Source organism: Symphalangus syndactylus, chromosome 14 (assembly GCF_028878055.3).
Source record: "Symphalangus syndactylus isolate Jambi chromosome 14, NHGRI_mSymSyn1-v2.1_pri, whole genome shotgun sequence".
Classification (NCBI taxonomy): domain Eukaryota; kingdom Metazoa; phylum Chordata; class Mammalia; order Primates; family Hylobatidae; genus Symphalangus; species Symphalangus syndactylus.
This window is the reverse complement of record NC_072436.2, coordinates 30,751,678-30,774,324: the sequence shown is the minus strand read 5'-3', so window position 1 is coordinate 30,774,324 and position 22,647 is coordinate 30,751,678. Positions and strand designations below refer to the sequence as shown.

The following is a 22,647-nucleotide window of genomic DNA, read 5'->3' as shown; positions in this document are numbered from 1 at the left end:
GGCAGGCAGATCACTTGAGGTCAGGAGTTCGAGATCAGCCTGGCCTACACGGTGAAACCCTGTCTCTACTAAAGATACAAAAATTAGCTGGGCATGGTGGCAGGCACCTGTAATCTCAGCTACTCAGGAGGCTGAGGCAGGAGAATCACTTGAACCTGGGAGGCAGAGGTTGCAGTGAGCTGGGATTGTGCCATTGCATTCCAGCCTGGGCAGTAAGAGCAAAATTCTGTCTCAAAAAAAAAAAAAAAAAGAAAGAAAAAGAAAAGAAAGAAGAAAAGAAAGAAAAAAAGAAAATGTCGCATTGGAAAATATTAGGAAAAATCTATGTTTCAGGTACTTATCCTATTTTTTATTTTCTAAGTTTTTTTCATTTTCAACTTTTAAAAAACATACATTAACTTAGGTGATTAAAAATATATGATTAAAATATTAAAAGGCCAGAGGATAATTGCAATGTTGATTTTTTTTTAAGTTCACTTTCCATTATGAGATTTTTCTTTTCTTTTTTCATGGTATTTTATGAAAGTGGCAATTTTCTTACAACTGATTACAAAAAAAGGGAATAATTGGACTTTTCTATTCACGTTCTATTTCACTTAAGTTGGTTAAATTTCCTTTAATGTTTGTGATTATTGTTAATGATCATGAGTGAGTAATTTATAAAATTCTAGTTTGGTTTGTTTCTAGAGAAATATATTTTTTGTTACCTTTTCATGATGCCAGGGCTAACAGATGTATTAAATAATGGCTGAAAATAACTACGTACTTCAAGAACCCAACGCGGGGGCCAGGGATTTTGTTAACCGTCAAGTAATGTCATCTTGACTTCAAGGCTTTTGATGCCTATCAAGTTGAAAAACATATTTTTAAAAGAACTTTTTTATAGAAAATAGGTATTTTTGACCAAGATGAAACACAGCCTAAAAATAAAAATAAAATAAGAAAATAGGTATTTGTTCAGGTTATAAAGTGTGTATGTAAAGAAAATTGAATTTGCTCATTTGAGCTGTAAATGAACTTTCCAGCCTTAGGCTTATTTATTATGTTCCACTATACGTGTAGATATTGTTAATCTGCCTACAGAAAAGAAAGCATTTTCGCTTTAGCTGTTAGAATCACCTACGACACAGGTAATCCACATGCAATGTGAAGTTCCATCTCTTAGCGACTAAACAAACAGTAATCGAGAACAAGATCTCAAAAACTTGGTGACTCTCATATTGCCTTCAGATATCATTTATCCTAAATTTATACTAGAAATCATGTGCCCTTTCTTCACCTAACAGCAGCAAAAATGCATTAAGCATTTACTATGTGCCAAGCATTAAGAGGTTCCCAGGCATTATGTCATTTGTTTCTCCTTGTTTCTTCTGGCACTTACAAAGGAATCCATTGAGAAATCCATTCCTTTTCAAAAGATAACATGTTCAAGCCTTAGTCTTGATTCCCTGCTTTCTTCTGAATCTTGCCTTCTCTTTTTTTCCTTCTCATATGAAAGTATCTAGGTCAAAACTATGTGCTTTATTGATAAGAGCTTCTTGCCATCTTTTTAGACATTTTTCAAAACAGACAAGTGGGTAGGCAGGCTTGAGAGGCAGAGCATATTGGGGAAAAAGTACTCAGGAACTTGAAGATGGTACTAGCATGAAAGCATCCATTCTATGCTCTAATGCGATCACTTATCTGAGCTATGCTGAGCTGGAGCTAGTCAAAATGCCCGCTGTGTGATCCAGCCTTGGCTTACAGTGGCATTTCTTTCTCCTTGTAACATTGTAACACATTAGATATAGTGTAAGAAGAGGTCATCAGCCAGGTGACAACATCCTTTCCCCAAGGATCCAGTGCACAGGAGGCCTGCTTCTCTCGAAGTGCCAATCTCATTCACGTGCTCGTGACAGCCCCGTGCATTCACTGTTTCTGTCTGTACTGTAGGCAGTTAACAGTCGCATTCTTGCTTCTTAGAGGTGTGAGGAAGAAAGATTTCACCTTACACATATTCCAATTTTCAGCCTTTTATTTATTGAGATGATTTTTAAAATATCGGTCCATGACTTGTGAGAAAACTTCTTTACAGTCTTGATTTTGAGGGTAGAAAAGGAAACATGAACTACAAAGCAAGGCAGTAAACCAAAATGAAGTATCTTGAAATCTAAATAAACCTCCAAAATGTAAGCAAACAGAACATGATAGAGTTAAACACGTGATCCAGAGCCAAAAGCATTAATCACAAAACTCTGCTTCAATGAACCAAACTCAAATTATCCAGAACCACTGTGTTGATATATTGGTTTTGGCCAAAAACTAAGTATTAGGTTTTGTAAAAAATTAAAATTATGGAGATATAGAAGAAAATCCACTAAAGAACTCACAAGTAGGAGAAATAAGGCACCCAAACTGGTAAACCACAATTATTATTATATTTATTTATTCATTTATTTCAGCCTGTTAATGATGGCAGTGGCTGCTGCCATCATGCTGGCTGCAGCAGGGAAGCACCCTGGATCTGCACACTCCATGGAGCCAGTCTTCTGAGTCCCGACGGGAGCTCCCTGTGCCGCTGCAGTCACCCAAATAGCAACTGCAGACCCAGGTCTTTTGTTCCACGGAGCAGTCAGGAGTCCCACCCAGGAGGGCGGGGCTACAGCTCCCTAAACTGTAGCTATGGATCCGAGCCTCCCGGTGCTCTTGTAGGGAGTGAGGAATGGGCAGGATCTGCCCTTCCAGGTGTAGCTGCAGCCGCTGGACAACCGGCTGCAGACCTGGGCCTCCCATTCCAGGAAGCAACTGGGAGTTGGGACAAGTGCGGGCCCTGCCTCTTCCAAGTTGGCAGAGCGGGAGCTCCCGGGTGCAGCTGTGGCTGCCCTCCCAGGCACAGGACTGGGGCATCTCTGCAGCCTGCACCCTCGGGGGCCCCAGGAAGTACCCCCCAACCCTGTCCCTGCAGGCTCAGGGCTGTCTGCTCCCACAGCCTTGCCTCTCTCCTCCCAGCATCTGCTCTGATCTTGGAGCAGGGTTGGGGTCCCCAGTAAGGCCCCACCCACAGGCCCAGGAATGGCTGGGGGCTGGGCTGCCAGTCCCACTGACAGGAGTGGAGACTCCTGGTGCCTCTTCCTGGCTGCCAATGGACAAATCTGCATGCACTTCCTCCCCTCTGAGGTCAATAAAAGCCCTGGGCTCAGCCAGAACAGGGCAGAGGATGGCCAGAGGGCAAAGAGGGGAGAGAGATGACAGGACCATCCTTGATCAGCTGCAGAGAGGAGTACTCTCTTCGCTGAGAGCTGCAGAGACGAACTGCCAGCAGAGAGGAGCTACCTTCTCTGCTGAGAGCTTCAGAGACCTGCAGAGACATCCAAATGACTTGCCTGCAGTGAGTAGCCACCCTCTGCAGGGCCTTCTCTCTGCTAAGAGCTGAACACTTGACTGGACAACCTGCCTATAGAGTGGAGCTGCCCACTCCTCTGAGCTCGTCTAACACTAAATAAACCTCTTCTTCACCGTTCAAGTGTCTGCACACCTCATTCTTCCCGGATGCAGGACAAGAACTTGGGCAAAGGTGCTGCAGCCACAGAGGTTTCCAGCCAGAAAAATCAACACCCCAGAGGTCTCATAACTTTAAGAGACCTGACTAGCCCGCATGATCAAATTTTATTTTCTTTCAACAAGCTATATTAGAGTGGAAGAAACTTAAAACATTTGCAGTGGGAAGAAACTTAAAACATTTGCATCTGGTGGTTTCAACTAGCAGATATTTGACTGATCCTGTTACTAACATTTCTCCTGCTTTTCTTCATTTAAAAATCTTGAGAATTACTATCATACCAGTTTCATGGCCCTTAAAGATAGTCCTCAATTGGGTCATACCTAAGAAAAGTTAAAATTATTAAATATTTCAAAATGTACTAATGCTTCCAACTGGAATCAGTATCTGTCAGTAGATCTCAAGGTTTACCCTGCAAGATCCCCATGTCAGATACCATCTACACACCTCACCCAGCCTGCTGGGATTAGCACACAGAGGTTGAAGGTGGGACTTGCAAAAACTACATCCACCTTTTTCCCAAACTGCATGTGATGATTTATTCCTTATGATTAGAATAAGGAATGTGTTCCTCCGCTTCATTGGAAACTTTTGGTTTAAATGATCACACAATATAGAGTATTTGCAAATTGAGAACAGCATAGCAACCCAGCTGCTATGTCTTATGTTCTAAAAATAAACCCACAATTTACAGATTGTGACTGCATCTGCATTCTGAAACAGCAGGTATTTTTTGCTCACTTAACTTGGTGACACTGTGTTATTTTTAATATCAAAACTTTAAGTTTTTTTACTAGAAGGTGAAATTGTGGAAAGAGTTATATAAATAGTGACTCACTGTGTCCAAGAGGTGCATTTCTTTATGAGAAAAGTAAGTAGAACACTATCTTGAGAAAAGAAAGAAATATTCAAGGAGGTGGTTCTTATTCACTATAACCTGGATTTAAAGCCATGCTGAACATTAATGAGAAACTTAATACTATTATTCACTGATGTAGATGTATAAATACAAAAGGTAGTAAGTGTTCAAAAAACTAACAGAGTTTTAAAAGATGTGAGGGGAATTAATTAGCTCATACATTCATTTAAATATCTTAAATCACAAAAAATCCACCTGGCTAGAAATAAATGAGGGAAAGAAATTCCATGATTTTCCAAAATGACAGAGAAGAGAAAGTTGTTCAAGTTTTTACCAGTATGAATTTCAGTTGGTATAGGGCTTCAGAATAATGTATGATTAATTAAAATACTACAAACCATGCATTAAAGTTTAATCACCCCTTTCTATAGTTTTCATAGATGTACTTAATTTGCTGTGCAAACCTGAATACATTAATAAATGTCTTCCAGAAATAACTCAATATCTAGTAACCACTCAGTATGATAGGATTGATTATGCTTCTATATGAATAGCTAGTAATAAAAGAACCTGCTATTAGCATACAAAGATATAATTCATTTTCATGTTACAGAATAATATGACTTGAATGGTGAACTATAATTCTATTTTGAGGATTTACCTTTTGTATGCCTTCCCATCATAAAGGTTTTGGACTTAACCCATTCCTACCAGATTGTGTTAGGTATAAAAATACAGATTTTCATTTACTTAAAAACAATTCAATAAACTCCCAATGAGTTTAAACTGGAGGACCATTTATTCAAAAGAACTCCAAATACATGCTACAGAGCAAAAAAGAACTCTCCAGGTAAAAGCAACCTATTGGATATTCCTTTGAAATACAGGTCTATGTATCTCTCTGAATATGAATACAAAGACACACCAGAAAACCAAACAACCAACCAAAAACAAAAGAAAACACTGATTGCTCTTGCTTTAATGATCTCCTGCAAGCACACAAAAACTTAGCCTTCATGATGGCCCAAGAGGGACTACTCTCAAACATGAAGGCTGCCACCAGTTACTACATTTTGAGCTGCTCTATTGTAAATCAGATATACAAGAGATGGTTAGTTTATCTTTAAAAGAAATTCCAGTATTAAATTTAGCCAAAGTTAGTTCTAGTCATCCAAGTGATGACTTTGAAGAACTCAGCTTTAGGGTTTGCATGGCAAAGAAGTGGAAGAGTGACCTTGTTGATCTTTAAATGTTTTTGCTTCTTCTTTCAGACTCTTTCTTGAGGTTCCTTCCTGATCTTAAAAAAAAGGAGACTTAGAAGCCAAGGTCTTGGCCCTTCCTTCCACCTCTGGAGGTTTCTGTAAGAGGACACCATGCTTGAGAGGTGGCCATTCTGTCTCCAGGAGAAGACAGGTGAACTGGAGATGTGACTCTGCTCAGATGCTCAACTGACCTAATCTAAAGTGAGCAAAACAAACCCCTCTTATGTAAGCCACTAAGTTGCTTATTCTATTATCAAGTATTTCTTACTCCTGAAGTTATCAACTTTCCAGCCAGATCTTAGCATATACATTCATTAGCCACTTTGCAACCTAGCTCAGTCTCAATGCAAAAAGAATTTGAAGTAACATCTGAAAATCTCCTATGTCAGCACTTATCAAGCACTATCCGCATTTGTATGGTTAAACATCTATGAGATTCTGAATAATGACCACAATTCCAGAAAGCACACAAAGTACAATAAACAGATGAAAGTGGTTTATGGATATCTAAAAGAATAGTAAAAATCTAATAATGAATAGAACAAAGACAAAAATGCACATGAAAATACTAAAAAGAGTCCCATGACATCAAAGTCAACCACAAATTCTGCTATTAATAAACTGATTATCTATTAATGCAAAGAAGTTCACAAAAGAAAATAAATTTGGCAACTTTAATATTAGTCTACCAAAGTGGTCTGATAGGAGCCACACTAAGAAATCATTTCCTACAATTAAAACGTCAATATTCTATAATGTTCAATGATTTTACATTTTTGAAACTATTAAATTACAGAGCCTGTTTTTTTCTGAGAAAGAAGCCCATATGAAGAAAAAAGTTTGGAAACCATTTTTAAAAAATGCAAAAGTCACCAAAATATCCTGAAATTTTTAATAGTTAAACGAAAATCATTTTTACTACGCTTGAAAAAGGCTGCAAAAGAGATTTTTGTCTCATCTCTATAAAATTCCCCTTGGGGATATAAACAAGCTTGAGAAGTTTCAGTCAACAGTGTAAACTGGGAGTTCATGTTAAATAAGCCATTGAAAACTACAGTTTAGAATGAAATTACCATTTGAGCCATTACCACAGGGCTCCATAGTACATTTACAATAACAGCTACATTTGGTAATAACATCATATTCAAGTAGTTTATATTTTTTTTCATTTTTAAATTTAACGTGTTCCAGGAGATTCTAAAAATAAAAAATAAAGTGTGTTTTCTACTCTTTCCTTTTTCTAAGCCCAGATAATAATATGGCAATATTATTCAAAATAATCAATACTCTTAAAATTATAAAGCACAAAATTATTAATAAAAGACTGAATAGTTAAAATGACATTCTGCTAAGCCCATTAACGTTTAAAAATATTTTTAAAAGGTAGTATAATTTTCTATTGCTCCAGAACTGTATCTTAGCTCTACTTAACTTGGTGTCTTGCCTTAGTGAAGACAGAGAGACTGGGAAACAAGAGACAGTCCCATTTCTCAGAGGAGGGAACTTTCATGTGTCAGCAAAGAAACCATTCTTCTAGTCATTCAACAGAAATTTGCTAAATCACTATTATATGCCATTCCGAGGCAGAGATATTCAGAAAATTTATGGTCTTATGGGTAATAAATGTAACACATACAAGTATGCATGCATACTAAAACATGCACACACATGCACATTTCAAATCAGGAATAAAAACACTGCGAGATAACAGGGAAGGTGCACAAGGTCTGAGAGCATAGCAGAGACCACGCCCAGTTGTGTGGGTGTCAAAAAATCAGAAGGCAGCATCTAAGAACGAAAGGATGCATGGGTGCTGGCCAATACAAAGGAAATGAAAGAGGAGAAAATTTTCATACACTTGCGAAATGAGAGACCCAGAGTTTTAGAGGTTGAAAGAAGTTCTTTCTGGATTGAGAGTGGAAATCAAGGCAGGAGTGACAAGAAAGGAAACAAAAAGAAAGACAAATGAGGAAAAATCTTAAAGAAGAATGTGAATTCTCCAGAATTTACAAATTAGCAATGCATGGTTTCAGAGATGAAACTACAATAATATTTATTTTAGTATAAGTATGTTTCAAATATTACATAGAATATAATTATACAACACAATGGTTTATTATTTATCTGACATTCAAATTTACCTGTGGGTCTTGAATTTGTATTTGTTAAATCTGGAAACCACAGTCAAGAGGTAGTCAAGGGAAGATTTATTTAACTAATGAACTAAGTGGCACAAAAGTGATAATGAATATATATTGTCCCCGTATTCCAATGCCAGTTGGAATAACAGAAAGTTCATAATGGTTGAAAAACTTTAATGATGATAATTTTGTCTAACATCATATTTAAGATTCATAAATGTCTTTGAACAGTAATAATTAAAAATGAAGGTTTCATTCAATGAGAGGTCAAGCAAAACTAATTTTTAAAGAAAATATAGAGATTATAGACGTTGTGAAAAGACGCATTAATTTTGTCTATGTGGACATATGCATATGCAATCTATAAGAAATATATTTATATTATGCCTTTTATTATGAAGATAAAATATTACACATTTAAACATACAAAAACACATTTCATTGCTTAGTTAGGTCACTGGGTATTAAAACATTCATACACACTTTTTAAAAGCTAATAAATATATTTATCTTTTAAAATGCACAATAAACAATTGTTGATTGTCAATATCTTCATAAAACAAATACCGCAACATACAATTACTTTTTACTACTAGCTAATTTTAGAAGAACGAGGCAGACTAAAAGAAAATACACGTCGCATTTTTTGAAAGAGAATGGTTTATTTAATCATTCAACAAATATTTGTCAAACACTTTCTGTGTCAAAGGTACTGGAGATAAATGTATGAATTAGACTAGCATCATTTCTATCTACATGAGGCTTCCTGCTTATTGGAGGAGTCAGAGAAAATCCACACACATAAATACACATTAATACAATTACAAATGGTAACAAGTGTTCTGAAAGAAACACAGAGAACATACAAAAGGTGGGGCAGGAGGCATGTACTTTAAAAAAAAAGAGTGGTCAGAAAAGGTCTCTGTGAGGTTGGGAGAATGATACATGGTAGCTGAAAGATGTAAGGGAGCCAGTCACAGCAGTAGAAGGGCAGCATCTGCCCATGCAGAGAGAGCAGCATGCACAAAGATCCTGAGGCCAGAGAGAACTCAGTATGTCCAAGAAACTGAAAGAAGGACTCTGAGGCTTGAGCATTGTGATTGAAGGGCCACCAGCATTAGGTGATTACAGCAAGGTACAAATCAGGACATGGTTAGGAGTGTTAATTTCATTCTCAAATGCAATGAAAATCATTTGCAGATTCTTAAGCAAGAGAATAACATGATCAAATTATACATTGTTTTCAATGATCACTCTGGTTGCTGAATAGAGAATGTATAGGTAGTGAGTAAGAATGGGATTGGTGGATAATTTGGTGACTGTATTGGTCATGATGAGAGAGGACTTGTGTTTGGAACCAGGACTTTAGCAGCAGAGTTGGAAAGTGGCAGATCTGAGCAAAGAAGAACTAAGGAGAATTCTTGGGTGTGTGAGTAGGGCTCAGTGAAAAAGTGTGGGCTGAAGATAGAAATTTGAGTGCTGTCAGCATATAGATGATACTAAAAGCCATAGGGAAGAAGAAAGAAAGGAGGAGTACCAACCAAGTCTAAGGCCTGAACAGCATGAACATTTAAAGGCTAGGCCAGGAAACAGTAAAGCAAAGAGAAGGCAGAGCTAGTGGGGGAGGAAATAAATCTCATGAGATGGTGACACTAAAGTCAAAATATCCATGTTACAAGAAAGACTTAGAGTTTTGTTTTCAGAATGAAAGAAAAATCCCTGGTTAGATTTTTTTATTGCTTGTGCTGGCCTTCCCTCTTTAGTTATGTGAAAATAGGGCTTACCTTTCCTACTTTCAATCGGATGACAAGAAACAGAAAAGCTGGGGTGTTGACATGCCCCAATCCTTTATCTCAGATCTCTAACAAGCTTTAATTAGTTTGCTAGTTGAGAGCTTCCTGAGTAAATTCAATTCTGTCACTTCGTAGGCATTTTCCTGCTTGGTGTAATGGATTTTTTGGTCTCCAGTTCAGATAATGTTTCTACATTGTCCAAAATAGTTAAAAGCAATTTTGTTAGCTAACCTCCCCAAATCTTTCCCTTGAAATTTTTGAATTAGCATGCATAAGATTTCACTAATTGTCCCATTTCAAGCACATAAAGATATCATTATTTTTCTCTGACATTACTTGTATTTTAAATGTAGTTTTAAATTCCATTTTTTCCCATTGAAAGTATTTGCTAAGTATTCACTGAAATGGAAAACACTTTTAACGTTTGATTTTATTGCAAAACAGAATAAAAGGAAGAGTGCGTATTCATATGCATTAACCATTTAATAGGAAAAAATGGGTTTTAGTTTAATTTATTCATTTGAATGTCAAGGAATTTGTTTAGGCATTGTGTGCATGTCAGCAAAGAGCAGATTTGGACAAAGATTAGGTGATACAAACAAGAAAAGGTACTAAATCCTTACTCTAAAAATCTGTTCCATCTTCTGCTTGTTTCCTTTCCTTTGTCTGTTTAATGTTGGTAGTTCTTCCCTTCTCACCTATTTATTTCCTTACTCTCTTCCCTTTTATCCTTCACATTCTCCATGGTTAATGTACTCCCAACTTACCATTTCAGTATTTTCAGCCCACATTTTCCTTAGGAACTTCAGATCTACTCAGTCTAACTCACCTTAGACCTTTAATTACGTGATCTATCTTTTTTTTTTAATCTGTAAGAAAATAAAACAATATTGACCTTACCAAGTCGACACAAGAAGTAATGGAAATACCTAGGTCAGCACTAGGCATTTAGTATCTACTCAAGAAACATTAGCACCTCTCCCCTTTTTCTCTTCAGGGATTATCTGTGGTCAGTTGCACACTCATTGAGAGGAGCTCCTCCTAAGACCACAGCAGTAATGAATGTGCAAAGCAACGATTCTAATGAAAGTAGTTTTGAAAATCTAATCCAGCATCTTAGATCACCCCTATGGGCGAGCCCCAACCTATAACTTGTAAGAGGAATAAGAGAAACCAGGATTGGTGAACTGGGCCTTAGTATCTTGTGGGGGAAACCCCAAGAATGTCTTTTTAAATTAAAAATAAGATTTAATCAATTGAGTAGTACATTAAACACAGTCATTTCATAGACTCTTCTTTTGTCTTCTACTAAATGGCATTTCTCTTATCAGCATTCATAAAATAATCACTGTGTTTATACTAGAAATTATTTAAAGTAAATATTTTGATGGAAGAATAGGTAGTTTTATCAATGTTAATATAGTTAGCTTGTATTCTAAAACTATCACAAGTTTTGCTACTTAACTTTCATTTCCCTAGGCTAGTAAGAAGGGAACAAGGGCAGATTTCACATGTTAACTGTGAAAATATTTATGCTAAACAGAGTGCAATGATACCATGGTGCACTAAATAGCTGTGATTTGCAGTAAATGGTTCTAAAGGTGAGGAAAGAAGTGACTTATCACATGGCACAGGGTGGTGTGTGTTCACCAAACACAAAAGACAGGGAGCTAGAGCAGTCACCACCAACATTTACATCATACACAGTGATTTGATTTCAGCAAAACAGTATCATCCATCAAGCTGATGTTGACTTTAATTGCTTTGTTTTTGTATTTTTTGTACTTATTTTGTAAATTTCTTTATGGATAAACATACATGCATTACATAATTCCATGTTTATACTAGTTTAAGCCCACTTTGGAATTTGGGGCTTTTTTTCCTTTTTTCCTTATTTTAAAAGGGTTCTGTACATTACTCAAGTTTCAAAACATGGCCAACACAGCTGGCCATATAACAGAAAGAGTATCACTCCCATCTGGTGGCAGACATTAAAATATTGAGCATAATCCCAAAACAGAAATTAATCTAATTCCAGACTACACACTGGTTAATTAAACTCCTATTTCAGAAGTGGAAACACACTAACTGACAAACAAACTACCAGAGGACCTCAATTCAAAGAAGTGCTTCCAATATATTAACTACTTTGGGTATACATACCTACTGTAAAAACATAGCAACTTAAGAAATGTTCATATTAAAAGACAAAATCATATTTATAAAACAATAAAAATATTTTATAGTCTTTCAATAAAATATTAATATATGTAATACAGGTAAATTTATAAATCACAACTTAGTTACTTATATTCAAATTCTGTTCACATATGTGTGTATGTATACTATATATGTGTATGTATACATACACACATATGTATATACATACATATGTATATACACACATAGTATACATACATATATACAAATATATACTATATATACATAGTATTGTATTTGTAAACATGCTATTTGCATACATACATACTACTTGTGTGTGTATATGCACATACTATTTGTATGTAATATATATGTATGTATACATACATATGTATTTATTTGACAAGGAAAGATGAAGAGATTTAGCAGTTTTCAATAAACTTATGATACTTAAGGTACTTCATTCACCCCCAAGTTTTCTTTATTATTATTCTTTTTAGAGATGGGGTCTCATGCTGTTGCTCAGGCTGGAGTGCACTGGGGCACCATCATAGCTTACTGTAACCTGGAACTCCTGGGCTGAAGCAATTCTCTTGTCTCAGCCTCCAGAGCAGCTGGCATGTGCCACCACACCTAGATAACTTTTATTTAAAAACTTTTAGTAGAGACTGGTCTCGCTGTTTTTCCCAGGTTGGTCTCGAACTCCTGGCCTCAAGTGATGCTCTTGCATTGGCCTCCCAAAATGTTGGGATTACAGGCATGAGCCACTGCTCCTGGCCCCAAAACCTTATTTAAAGACACATAATCTGAAATACTTTTCAAGGCAAGAAAAATATCATCCAAAAATGAAAATGGAACTTAGTATGAAAATAAAGGTAAATAAATAAAAATGGGAAAATATACTTGGAAATGGGTTAATCACACTATACATGAAGTAGATCAAAGATCAAACCGTCTTAATGGAGTTCACATCATTCACTTTTAGCACATCCTTTACCTTTCATGCAATTTCAATTCTTTGACAAACATGCATGCACAACTTATGGTAATACTGTAGTGTCACCATAGCAACCACCCAAATGTATTCATTTATCAATATCATGAATAAACCATGAATTAAGGTGACTCTCAATAATGATATTCTCTGGATAGATGGAAAAATGAGTGTAATGATGCCTCACTTTATATTTTGATTATTTCAGTAAATTCTTGCATAAAATGTATATTTTGTAAATTCTGTAAGAAAGTGTATGGCATAGCAAAAAAAAAAAAAAAAAGAGGCACTGGATCAACTCTCAGAAGTTACTTTGCTTCTAAGTGTTCATTTATTTCTGGAATCACTTTCAGCTCTAAATCTTCTAATTTTAAATCTGAACCTCCTGTTTCCCTGATTTTCATTGCACCAAAGTAATGAACTATTGTTGTGAGTCACAAAAAATTTACTCCTGTTATAATAAATTATATATAAATAGGGAGAAAATTGATTACTTTTTAAAAATATAAAATTGAAATTTTAAATTTTAATTTTTTAAAAATATATAAAGTGCCAATTAGCTTGAGATAATTATTAAATTTTGGAGTAAAATTTAAAATGGTTCAACTGTAAAATTCACCAGAGCCTAATTTCAATGGGCCCCATGAACATTGCTCAAAATAATATTGGAAATGATTAAAGAGAGCTCCTCTTCTTAGGAGGTTCCTTCCCTATTTGGCTACTTTAGAACAGCTCATTAAACATCAACGATATTCTTTTATCAGACGTTTAGTGTTATTTATTAAGTTTCAGGTTAATCTTCTATTAAAAGAAAGAACAAAATTTCAGCAAATTCTATTCTGTCTCATTTTGATGGCCAGTGCTTCATTAGCTTGCTGAAAAGGCAAAGGTTGAATTCTCAATAACTTAAGAGGTTTCTGTTTTAATTATCTTTTGTTAATGCAATAAGCAAATCAATGTTTTTATAAATCTCCATTAAAATATTTTTTCTAAAAAGTATCCAAATGAATCCCTGTATTAGATATGACACCTATATTTTATTAAGTGAAAGCCATTACCATTAAATGGTAAAGAAAACGGTACTGAAAGCAAGCCTGTATTACTATAAGGATACCATTAGGCATTTCTAGTCCCTTTAAACCATCTCACTTATCCTTTCAACACTGTTATGATGTAGAAATTATTATTATCTATATTTTACATTTAAGGAGCTGTTAAGTAATCTACTGAAGCTATTACCAGGAATACAGGATTCACAATTGAGCCTCTCTGACTTTAAAGCCTATGCATCCACCATCTCTGCTCCAATGATATAATAAATTACAAAATTGCAAATGAAATTAAAACATTAATATGCACTTCATACAGAAAAAAATAATTGACCTTATAATTTTTCAATTATAAAGAAATATCTTTGTTTTGAATTCTTTCCCTTTGAATAGATACAAAATTATTTTTTGTATATTTATCTTATATCTAGCAACCGAACCTCATTTTCATGTTACATTCGTAATGATATAAAAATTACATCCCAAAGAAGGCTTTATTAGTCCTTTTCCAAAATTTACATGGTACATTATTTTAAAAGATTGATCCTAGTCTTAGAATTTTTATTAGAAATGACTGCAAAATTCTATTAAATATCTTTTTAGTATCTAATGATATAATCTATTGATATACTAAAGTATTTTTATTTGTTTTCTAAATATAGGCCACCATTGTATTCTTTAAAAATCCTGTTTTTTTCACACATATGCTGATCTTTTCATATACTGCTGGGTGCTATTTACTAATAGCTTATGTAGGTTTCTTTTTGCATTTAAATTTTCAAATGTCATAGAATCATCATTGTCTTTTTGTTTAACAGTTTTAGAATGTGACTTAAAAAATTAGCCGGGCGAGGTGGCAGGCACCTGTAGTCCCAGCTACTCGGGAGGCTGAGGCAGGAGAATGGTGTGAACCTAGGGGGGGTGGAGCCTGCAGTGAGCCGAGATCACACCACTGCACTCCAACCTGGGCGACAGCGAGACTCCATCTCAAAAAAATATATATATATGGTTCTCTAAAAAAATGATTAACGTTCTCTATATTTTTCTATGGTTGGAATCATTTAAAGAACATTGGAATATCAGCGCTACAAGCATCTGGTAATATTCAACTAAACATCCATCTGTTCTGGTGCTTTTTTGATAACTGATCTTTAAACAGCTCTAGTATTTAAATGGCATACTACAGTTTTCTACTTTCTCTTGAAAATATTTTAGTAATTTATTTTTTTCTAGGAACTCATTCCCTTCCCTTAGATGTTCATGCTTCATCAGTGCAGAGCCACACCTAATATTCTACTATACTTCTTTTAACCTTTCTTGTTTCTGGAGTTACTTCTGCTTTCTCATTTACAATTTTATATATTCTTTCTTTATATATTTTCCATAATTTGTGCCTCAAGGGGTTTATGTTGGTCATTTCAAAGAATAATCAAATTTTGAGTTTATTTAGCCATTTTTACATTTGCATTCTATTCTAGTGATTCCAGTTTTCCTTGTTATCAAATTCTATTTTCCTAGTTTCTTTTGATGTTTTTTTCTAATTCCTTAAGATTCATAGTTTATTTTTTATATCTTTTCTTTCTTCAAAGCTATCTAAAGCTAAAATTCTATACTGATGATAGCTTCTACTGGATGTGTCTATTTTGTTAGGAAGGGATCTTCTTTTTCATTAACTCATATAGAGTTGTAATTTCCCTTTGGTTCTCAGAGTTATCTAAGAGTGTTTCTTAATTTCCTAATAATTTTTTTTAGTTTTGTAATAAAGTTGCCTAATAAATTGTGTTAGTTTTCTAATAAAGCTTCTTAATACAGAATGTGACCTATTGAAACTCCCTCCTTTTTTGAATTTATAAAAATTTCAGACACTTTCAAGGACTAAACTTCCTAAGATGAATCCCTTCTCATTAGCAGTTTCATAATTTTAATAATGTACAATTTTTCCAAAAGGAATCTTGCCATTTCAACATTATGAAATAAATGTATAGGCCTCATATATATCATTATTGATATAAGGTAAGGTTTTGTGGGATATTTTAAATACTCATAAATAGTAAATTCTTAATGTCATTTTTCTCATGACAGTGAAAGAATTTTACTCAGAACCCCATAACTTCTGTTTTTCATTTCATACCTTATCCATCCTTATTAGAAACTGTGGGATAGCTACGAGCATACTGTATCATTGCATATTGCTATGAATTTTGTTCAATTCATAAAGTTGTGTTTATGTGTTTGATACAACCGGGGCCTTGGTTTGGTTTCCTCTCACAGTTCCAGTTTGCTTTAAATGTTGAGCAAGAAGTTTATAGCTAATATTCCCTTATCTCTTCTTTCCTATTTGTAAGTCCTTTAAGGGTCAACAGTCACATCAGTCCTATCATGAAGGTTTAATTCCAAGGGAAGAATTAGTTAGTATTGATAACACAGTCATGTATTGTAGGGAAGTAATATCATATGGAAAATCCTGTCTTAAAATTCACATATTTAATTTTTTTAAATCAGTATGGAATACTAGGAGGAAATATAAAGCACATAGATAGGAGACTGGAAGGATGTTAAGACTACTTACAGTGCCAAATCTCTGTATGAAATTCAAGAAAAGTTTTAAGCATTCTACTGTATTATGTGAACAAATATGAATTAGCCACTTCACTTTCCTTAATTTGAGAAAATATTTTAATGCATTGCTTTTGTCTGCAACAGAAGGACTTTAGATAACTGGACTAAAAGGCATACGAAAAAGACTTTTTTTTTTTTTTTTTTTTTGAGATGGAGTCTCGCTTTGTTGCCCACGCTGGAGTGCAGTGGCATGATCTTGGCTCACTGCAACCTCTGCCTCCTAGGTTCAAGTGATTCTCCTGCCTCAGCCTTCTGAGTAGCTGGGTTTACAGGCATGTACCACCATACCTGGCTAAGTTTTGTATTTTTAGTAGAGATGGGGATTTGCCATGTTTGCCAGGCTAATCTTGAACTCCTGACTTCAAGTGATCTTCTTGCCTTGGCCTCCCAAAGTGCTGGGATTAGAGGCATGAGCCACCACGCCCAGCCAAAAAGAATTTTTAATTATAATCTTAGGTGTGCTATTACTTAGATAAGCTAGATTCAAAGGTAAAATATAAGTTTATAAATTTTAACACATAAGGCTCTATAAGTGTAATATTGTGCTAGCCCATGCCTAATTCACTTATATCCTTCTCATAAATGATACAGTATTGGTTTATGACTAGCATGAGCCTGAATATATAGCCATCAAACAGGAAAAACAAAAGCTACATTTACTCAATGTTTGTTTTATACCAGGTACTGTATTCTAATATTTTGTTTCATTTAATCTGTATGATAAGGATTAAATATACTTATATGTACTCTTAAGTGTAAACTCCAAGGCTAGGAAAAGGTCACTCACTTTTTAACTGATCTGGCAGAAGTACCTTTTAGACCAGATTGTTCTGACTCCAACATATCTCCTAAGACAGTCTTTCTCAAGCTATCTATGATGAAAGCCTACATTTTTATTATTCCAATATCTCACAGACCAATATTTTATAAAACACAACATAATGAATAATTTTAAAAATTAAACATATACAAGTCCATATTTTATATTTAGGTTCAGCAGACAAAAAATTACTGTCAAATTCCTATAAAAATTTCAAGTGTTTATCCTCAATTTTGTTCTTACTGGAGACCATTAAAAATTCATGAATCAGGCCTAGACCACAGGGTACAATCTGAGTAGATGGCCAACATACTTCCTATCAGTATTAGGTAAGCATATCAATATTAGGTGTTTCTTACAGAAATTTTTATAGAACTAACAGGAGTCATGACTGAATGAAAAATATGCATGAATCTCATAAAATGTTCTCCAATTACATACAAAGATGTCCACATTCTAATCCCTGGAATTTGCAAATGTGCTACCTTAAATGGCAAAAGGGAATTTGCAGATGTGCTTAGGTTAAGGATGTCAAGATGGAGAGATTATCCTGGAATATATGAGTGAGCCCAGTGTAATCACAAGGATCTTCATAAGAGAGAAGCAGTAGAATTAAGATTCATCGAAGGAAATATAACAGTTTAAGCTGAAATCGGAGCGATTTTGGAGCATTGTGCTGCTGGCTCTAAAATGGAAGAAGGTGACACAAACAAGGAATGCAGGTGGACTGCAGATGCCGAAACAGGCAAGGAACTGTATGCTTCCCTAGAGCCACACTGGTCTTAGAACTTCTCATTCCCAGGACCATACAATAAATGTGTTTCATATTAAGCTAATACATTTGTGAAAACTTGTTATAGCAGCAGTTGGAAACTAACACAGATTTTGGTACTTGGAAGTGGGGCACTGCTAGTAACAAATACCTAAAAATGTAGACAGTGGCTTTGGAATTGGTAATGAGAAAAGGCTGGAAGAATTTTGAGAATCATAATACAAAAATTCTAGATCTCCTTGAACAGACTGTTATTAAAAATAAAGATTTGGCCGGGCGCAGTGGCTCACGCTTGTAATCCCAGCACTTTGGGAGGCCGAGGCGGGCGGATCACGAGGTCAGGAGATCGAGACCGCAGTGAAACCCCGTCTCTACTAAAAATACAAAAAATTAGCCGGGCGTGGTGGCGGGCGCCTGTAGTCCCAGCTACTCGGAGAGGCTGAGGCAGGAGAATGGCGTGAACCCGGGAGGCGGAGCTTGCAGTGAGCCGAGATTGCGCCACTGCACTCCAGCCTGGGCGACAGAGCAAGACTCTGTCTCAAAAAAAAAAAAAAATAAAATAAAGATTTGGTTAAAGGCTCTGCTGGTGCAGACTAAGAAGGAAGTGAGGAGCATGGTAGAGAAAACTTTAACTTCTTGGGGAATATCTAAGTTGCCATAAATAGACATTGGTAGAAATGTGGACATTAAAGGAGATGCTGGTGAGGCCTCAGAAGGAAATGAGAAACGTGTTATTGGAAACCAGAGAAAACAGAATTTTTATTTTATAGTGGCAGAAAGCTCAGCTGGACTGATTCCTACAATTATGTGGAAGTCAGAATTACAAGTGATGAACTTACATATTTAGCTGAGGAGATTTCTAAGCAAAGTGTTGAAAGAGTGGCCTGGTTCCTTCTTGCTGTTTACAGTGAAATGTGAGAGGAAAAAGATGAATAAAGGGAATAACTATTAAGCCAAAAGAAACCAGGACTTGATGATCGGGAAAATTCTCAACCTATGAAGACTTCAAAAGGCTAAAATTAGGAGACGTGCTTTCAAGAAAGCATATTTGAAGAGAAAGCCAATTTTATGTCTGGATAACATTTTCCTAGTGCTTTATAAGGATTAAAAGGTCCGAGTGAAAGGAGGGCTCTTTGAAATGATTAGGGATGTAATTCGTGGATCCCCTCAGCCACTTCAACAGAGGCCAAAAATAGAGATGAAATTATCCAAGAAAGATCTGTAGAGGAGCCTGTTTTTCTAATGGAGTGAATCCTAGAGATGTACATAGGAAAATCACAATGTTCTTGAGAATCCTACAATGGTGGTAACACCATCAGCTTGGACTGAAATAGGCAGAAAAGGGATGAAATGCACGAAGGCTGATGGACACTCAAAATTCTACAGGTAGGAGATGGCTGACAAGAATACTTGGTTGAAAATATGTGCAACCCTTCATGAAAATGAAGAAATAATTCTGGACTAGGCCCAGAGAGCAGACTCAAGCCACAGAGGATTATTCACAGGCCTTGAAATCTAATGGAATTTTTCCATGTAGATTTCTACATTTCTTGAGACATTTCCTTCCACTTTATCCCTTTTTATGTAGGAATGTCGGTAACTGTTATCCTATGCCTGTCCCTCCGTTGCATTTTGGGAACATATAATTTGTTTTGTAGTTTCACAGCTACACAGATGGAGAGGAACTCTGCTCAAGGACAGATTATAAAGAGATCCTCAGCCATACCTAATTTAAATAATTTGGATAATGAGATTTGGGACTTTTAAGCTGATGAAATTTAGACGACATTTTGACCTTGAGTTGATGCTATGATTGGTTGAGACTTTTGGAGACCTGAGAATGTGGTGAAATGTGTTTTGCATAAAGGAAGGATCTGAATCTTTGGGAGCCAGAGGGCACACTATGGCAGACTGAATAATGGTCCTCAAAGTAGCTCCATCCTAATCCCTTGAAACTGTAAATATGTTACCTTAAATGGCAATAGAAGCCTTTTTGAATGTGATTGGGTTAAGGATCTTGAGATGGGAGGATTTTTCTGGAGTATTTGGGTGGACTGAACATAATCACAAGGGTCCTTATTGGAAGGAAGTAGGAAAGACAATTTCAGAGATGGGATGCAAGGACAGAAGCAAAGGTCAGAGTGCAAGAGAAATTTGAAGATGCTACATTGCTGGCTTTGAATAGAGAGAAAGAGGTCAAAGAAGTGACGTGGTTTCTAGAAGATGGGAAAAGCAAGAAAATGGATTTTCTTCTAGAGCTTCCAGAAGGAATGCAAGCCAACCGATACCTTGACTAGGATATTTGACCTCTAGAATAATAAATTTATGCTGCTTCAAGCCACTAAGTAGATAAGAATTTGTTATAGCAGCCACAGGACCATACAAATGCCTCTAACTATTATAATTTGGTAAAAAAAAATTTACATCCCAGGAATCTCAGAGTTAAAATAGCAAAGAGTATGCTTAACAAGACACTAAAAATTAACTTATAACACTTAAACATCCTGATGATATTTTTCTCTTGACAGTTATCTTATGGAAATGTGACAACTGTGACAACACAAAAATGGAACATCTCATCACTCCGACAGGATGAATTCTGCTTTGTAAACTGAAAGAAAAGTAATTTGATAAATATATATTGCTGTTGTATAGTCAACACAGTTTTTCATAATGGTGCATTAGCATCTGAAAGTGCAGGAGAAATAGTTTATTTAGACTTTGAATCCATTACCATAAATGAGGGCCCCCTTCACCAAGGACCCCTTTTCAATTATCTCATCAACTTAATTTCAAAAATCATATGAATAGTTTTTAAAAGCCACTTCAAATGTTATAGGGCAATGAGATTGCCCATAGTTCAGGCAGTAATATATATTCAGTAATTGGAATTATGGCATGATTTATTCTCTTTTAAGGATGTCTAAGTTTTTTCAAGAGTCAGGATATAATCACAATAGAAACACATATATAACAAAGTGGTTTCAAAGCATCCCTTACCTGTGTAACAAGTGGCTCCAACAGCCTTTCCACTGTTAGTGTTCGGATTTCCAAACTTTTGGGGTCCCATTTCAGAATGATAGGTGAAGTTGCCGAAGTCATGCTCCCTATGGGAACACACATTATCAGTTAGAAATAATCATCTTTGAAATAAATTGTAACTTTGGTGATTCAAAATGAGTAAATCACTGAAACTTAGAAAATACTGGAAGATAGCCTCTCTGGTCCAACCTGGTCAAATTAGAGATGGGAAAACCAGACTAGTACACTGTGAGGTGGCAATGTTGGAATCAGATTAAAAACTGAGTCCTCTTCAGTATACTGGTGTACCTTAGGCCTGCTTTTGGGACCCAATAGCCACTGAAATATTTCATTTACTCAACAATGAGTATGCATACCTATCTGCTATATGCTGTGAAAGATTTCGGTCTTGCTCTCAAATAGCTTAAGGTTTAAAGTTAGAAACAGCCAAATATGGGAACAATTAGGTCTCAATGTGACACATGTTGTGATTAAGAAACACAGAGAGGACTATGGGAGAGGTGAGGAAGGGGCATCAATGTCGGTCTGGAGAGAACAACAAAGAATAGCAGGAAGCAAAGTAAATCCACCAATGATTACTAGATGTAGGAACCCCTTTATAACAAAAGGCTACTTTTTTCTTCACATCATAACTGACCCCTGAGAACATCATACTCCTTGGGGCAAGAGTTTCAGTCTCTTAAATAAGAAAGACACCTTCAAACTAAGTGCCAATGGTTCTGAAAAATTATCTGCTACTATTTACATGCTCTCTGATTACTCACTACATTTACATTCTTGTCCCATAAAATCAGTGACTGATAAGGTTATTTATTTCACTCTAAAGCAATCCTCTCTTACCTAAGAACAACTGACATGCACGTAGCAGTCTCCACGTAACAAGCAAAAAATTATAGTTCTAGCCCCTCCCCCCCAAAAAAAATTACACATTCTATCAGGGGTTTGTTTCTTTCATTAAGAAATTGCTAAATACATTCTGACATCTAACCACTGGACAAGCAACCTTAGATTGTACAAACCGAATCTGAATGATTTGCCTTAATACCAACATAAATCAAAATGCCCATGGCTGTTCTTTTATTTTGAATCAATGTCCCCATTCAATTACAACCTTATAAATCAATGTAGATGATTATTTCTACTAGAATTAAGATGACAAAGAATGCCTATCACAATAGGCACTAGTAGAAATGTGCCTCTTTACTGGCTCTCCTACAGCGAATGCTTTTGCAAATAGACCCAACCAATTTGCTTTAGAAAAAAAGTAGAGGCAAAGACACAGTGTGCTGGTATTTTAACTCTCTCCAAATGCCATGTTTTAAATAAACTAAGCATAGCAATCCAACCATACAGACCGATTTAGATTTGGGTTTCTTCATCACAACAATAGTTGGCACCGACATGCTGCCTGTCCTCCAAAAACCTAAAAACACTTTACACATTTCCCATTCACACTACCAACTGCCACAAAGCAGCTCTGTCATATACAGAATTCTGTGGCTGGGCAACACACCTTCTCATGCCATAGAAGGATAAAGATGCCAGATGCTTCCTGCAGACACTGGGATACCTTCATCCCTACTGAAGCCAGACCTACC

The 22,647-nt window shown here is 35.8% G+C and overlaps 1 protein-coding gene across 9 annotated transcripts in view; it reads right to left on the bottom strand.

Annotated features, from left to right (window-relative positions):
* Window positions 1-22,647, bottom strand: part of CTNNA2 (catenin alpha 2) — a 1,423,217-nt gene that overhangs the window by 970,244 nt on the left and 430,326 nt on the right. For all 9 annotated transcript variants that reach the window (XR_010115398.1, XM_063616606.1, XM_063616605.1 and 6 more), the window contains one exon: window positions 21,008-21,114. Coding sequence is in view for 8 of the 9 variants with exons in the window: in XM_055240967.2 (XP_055096942.1) it covers window positions 21,008-21,114 (107 nt within the window). In the remaining variant the exon portion in view is untranslated. The remainder of the gene's footprint in view (window positions 1-21,007; window positions 21,115-22,647) is intronic.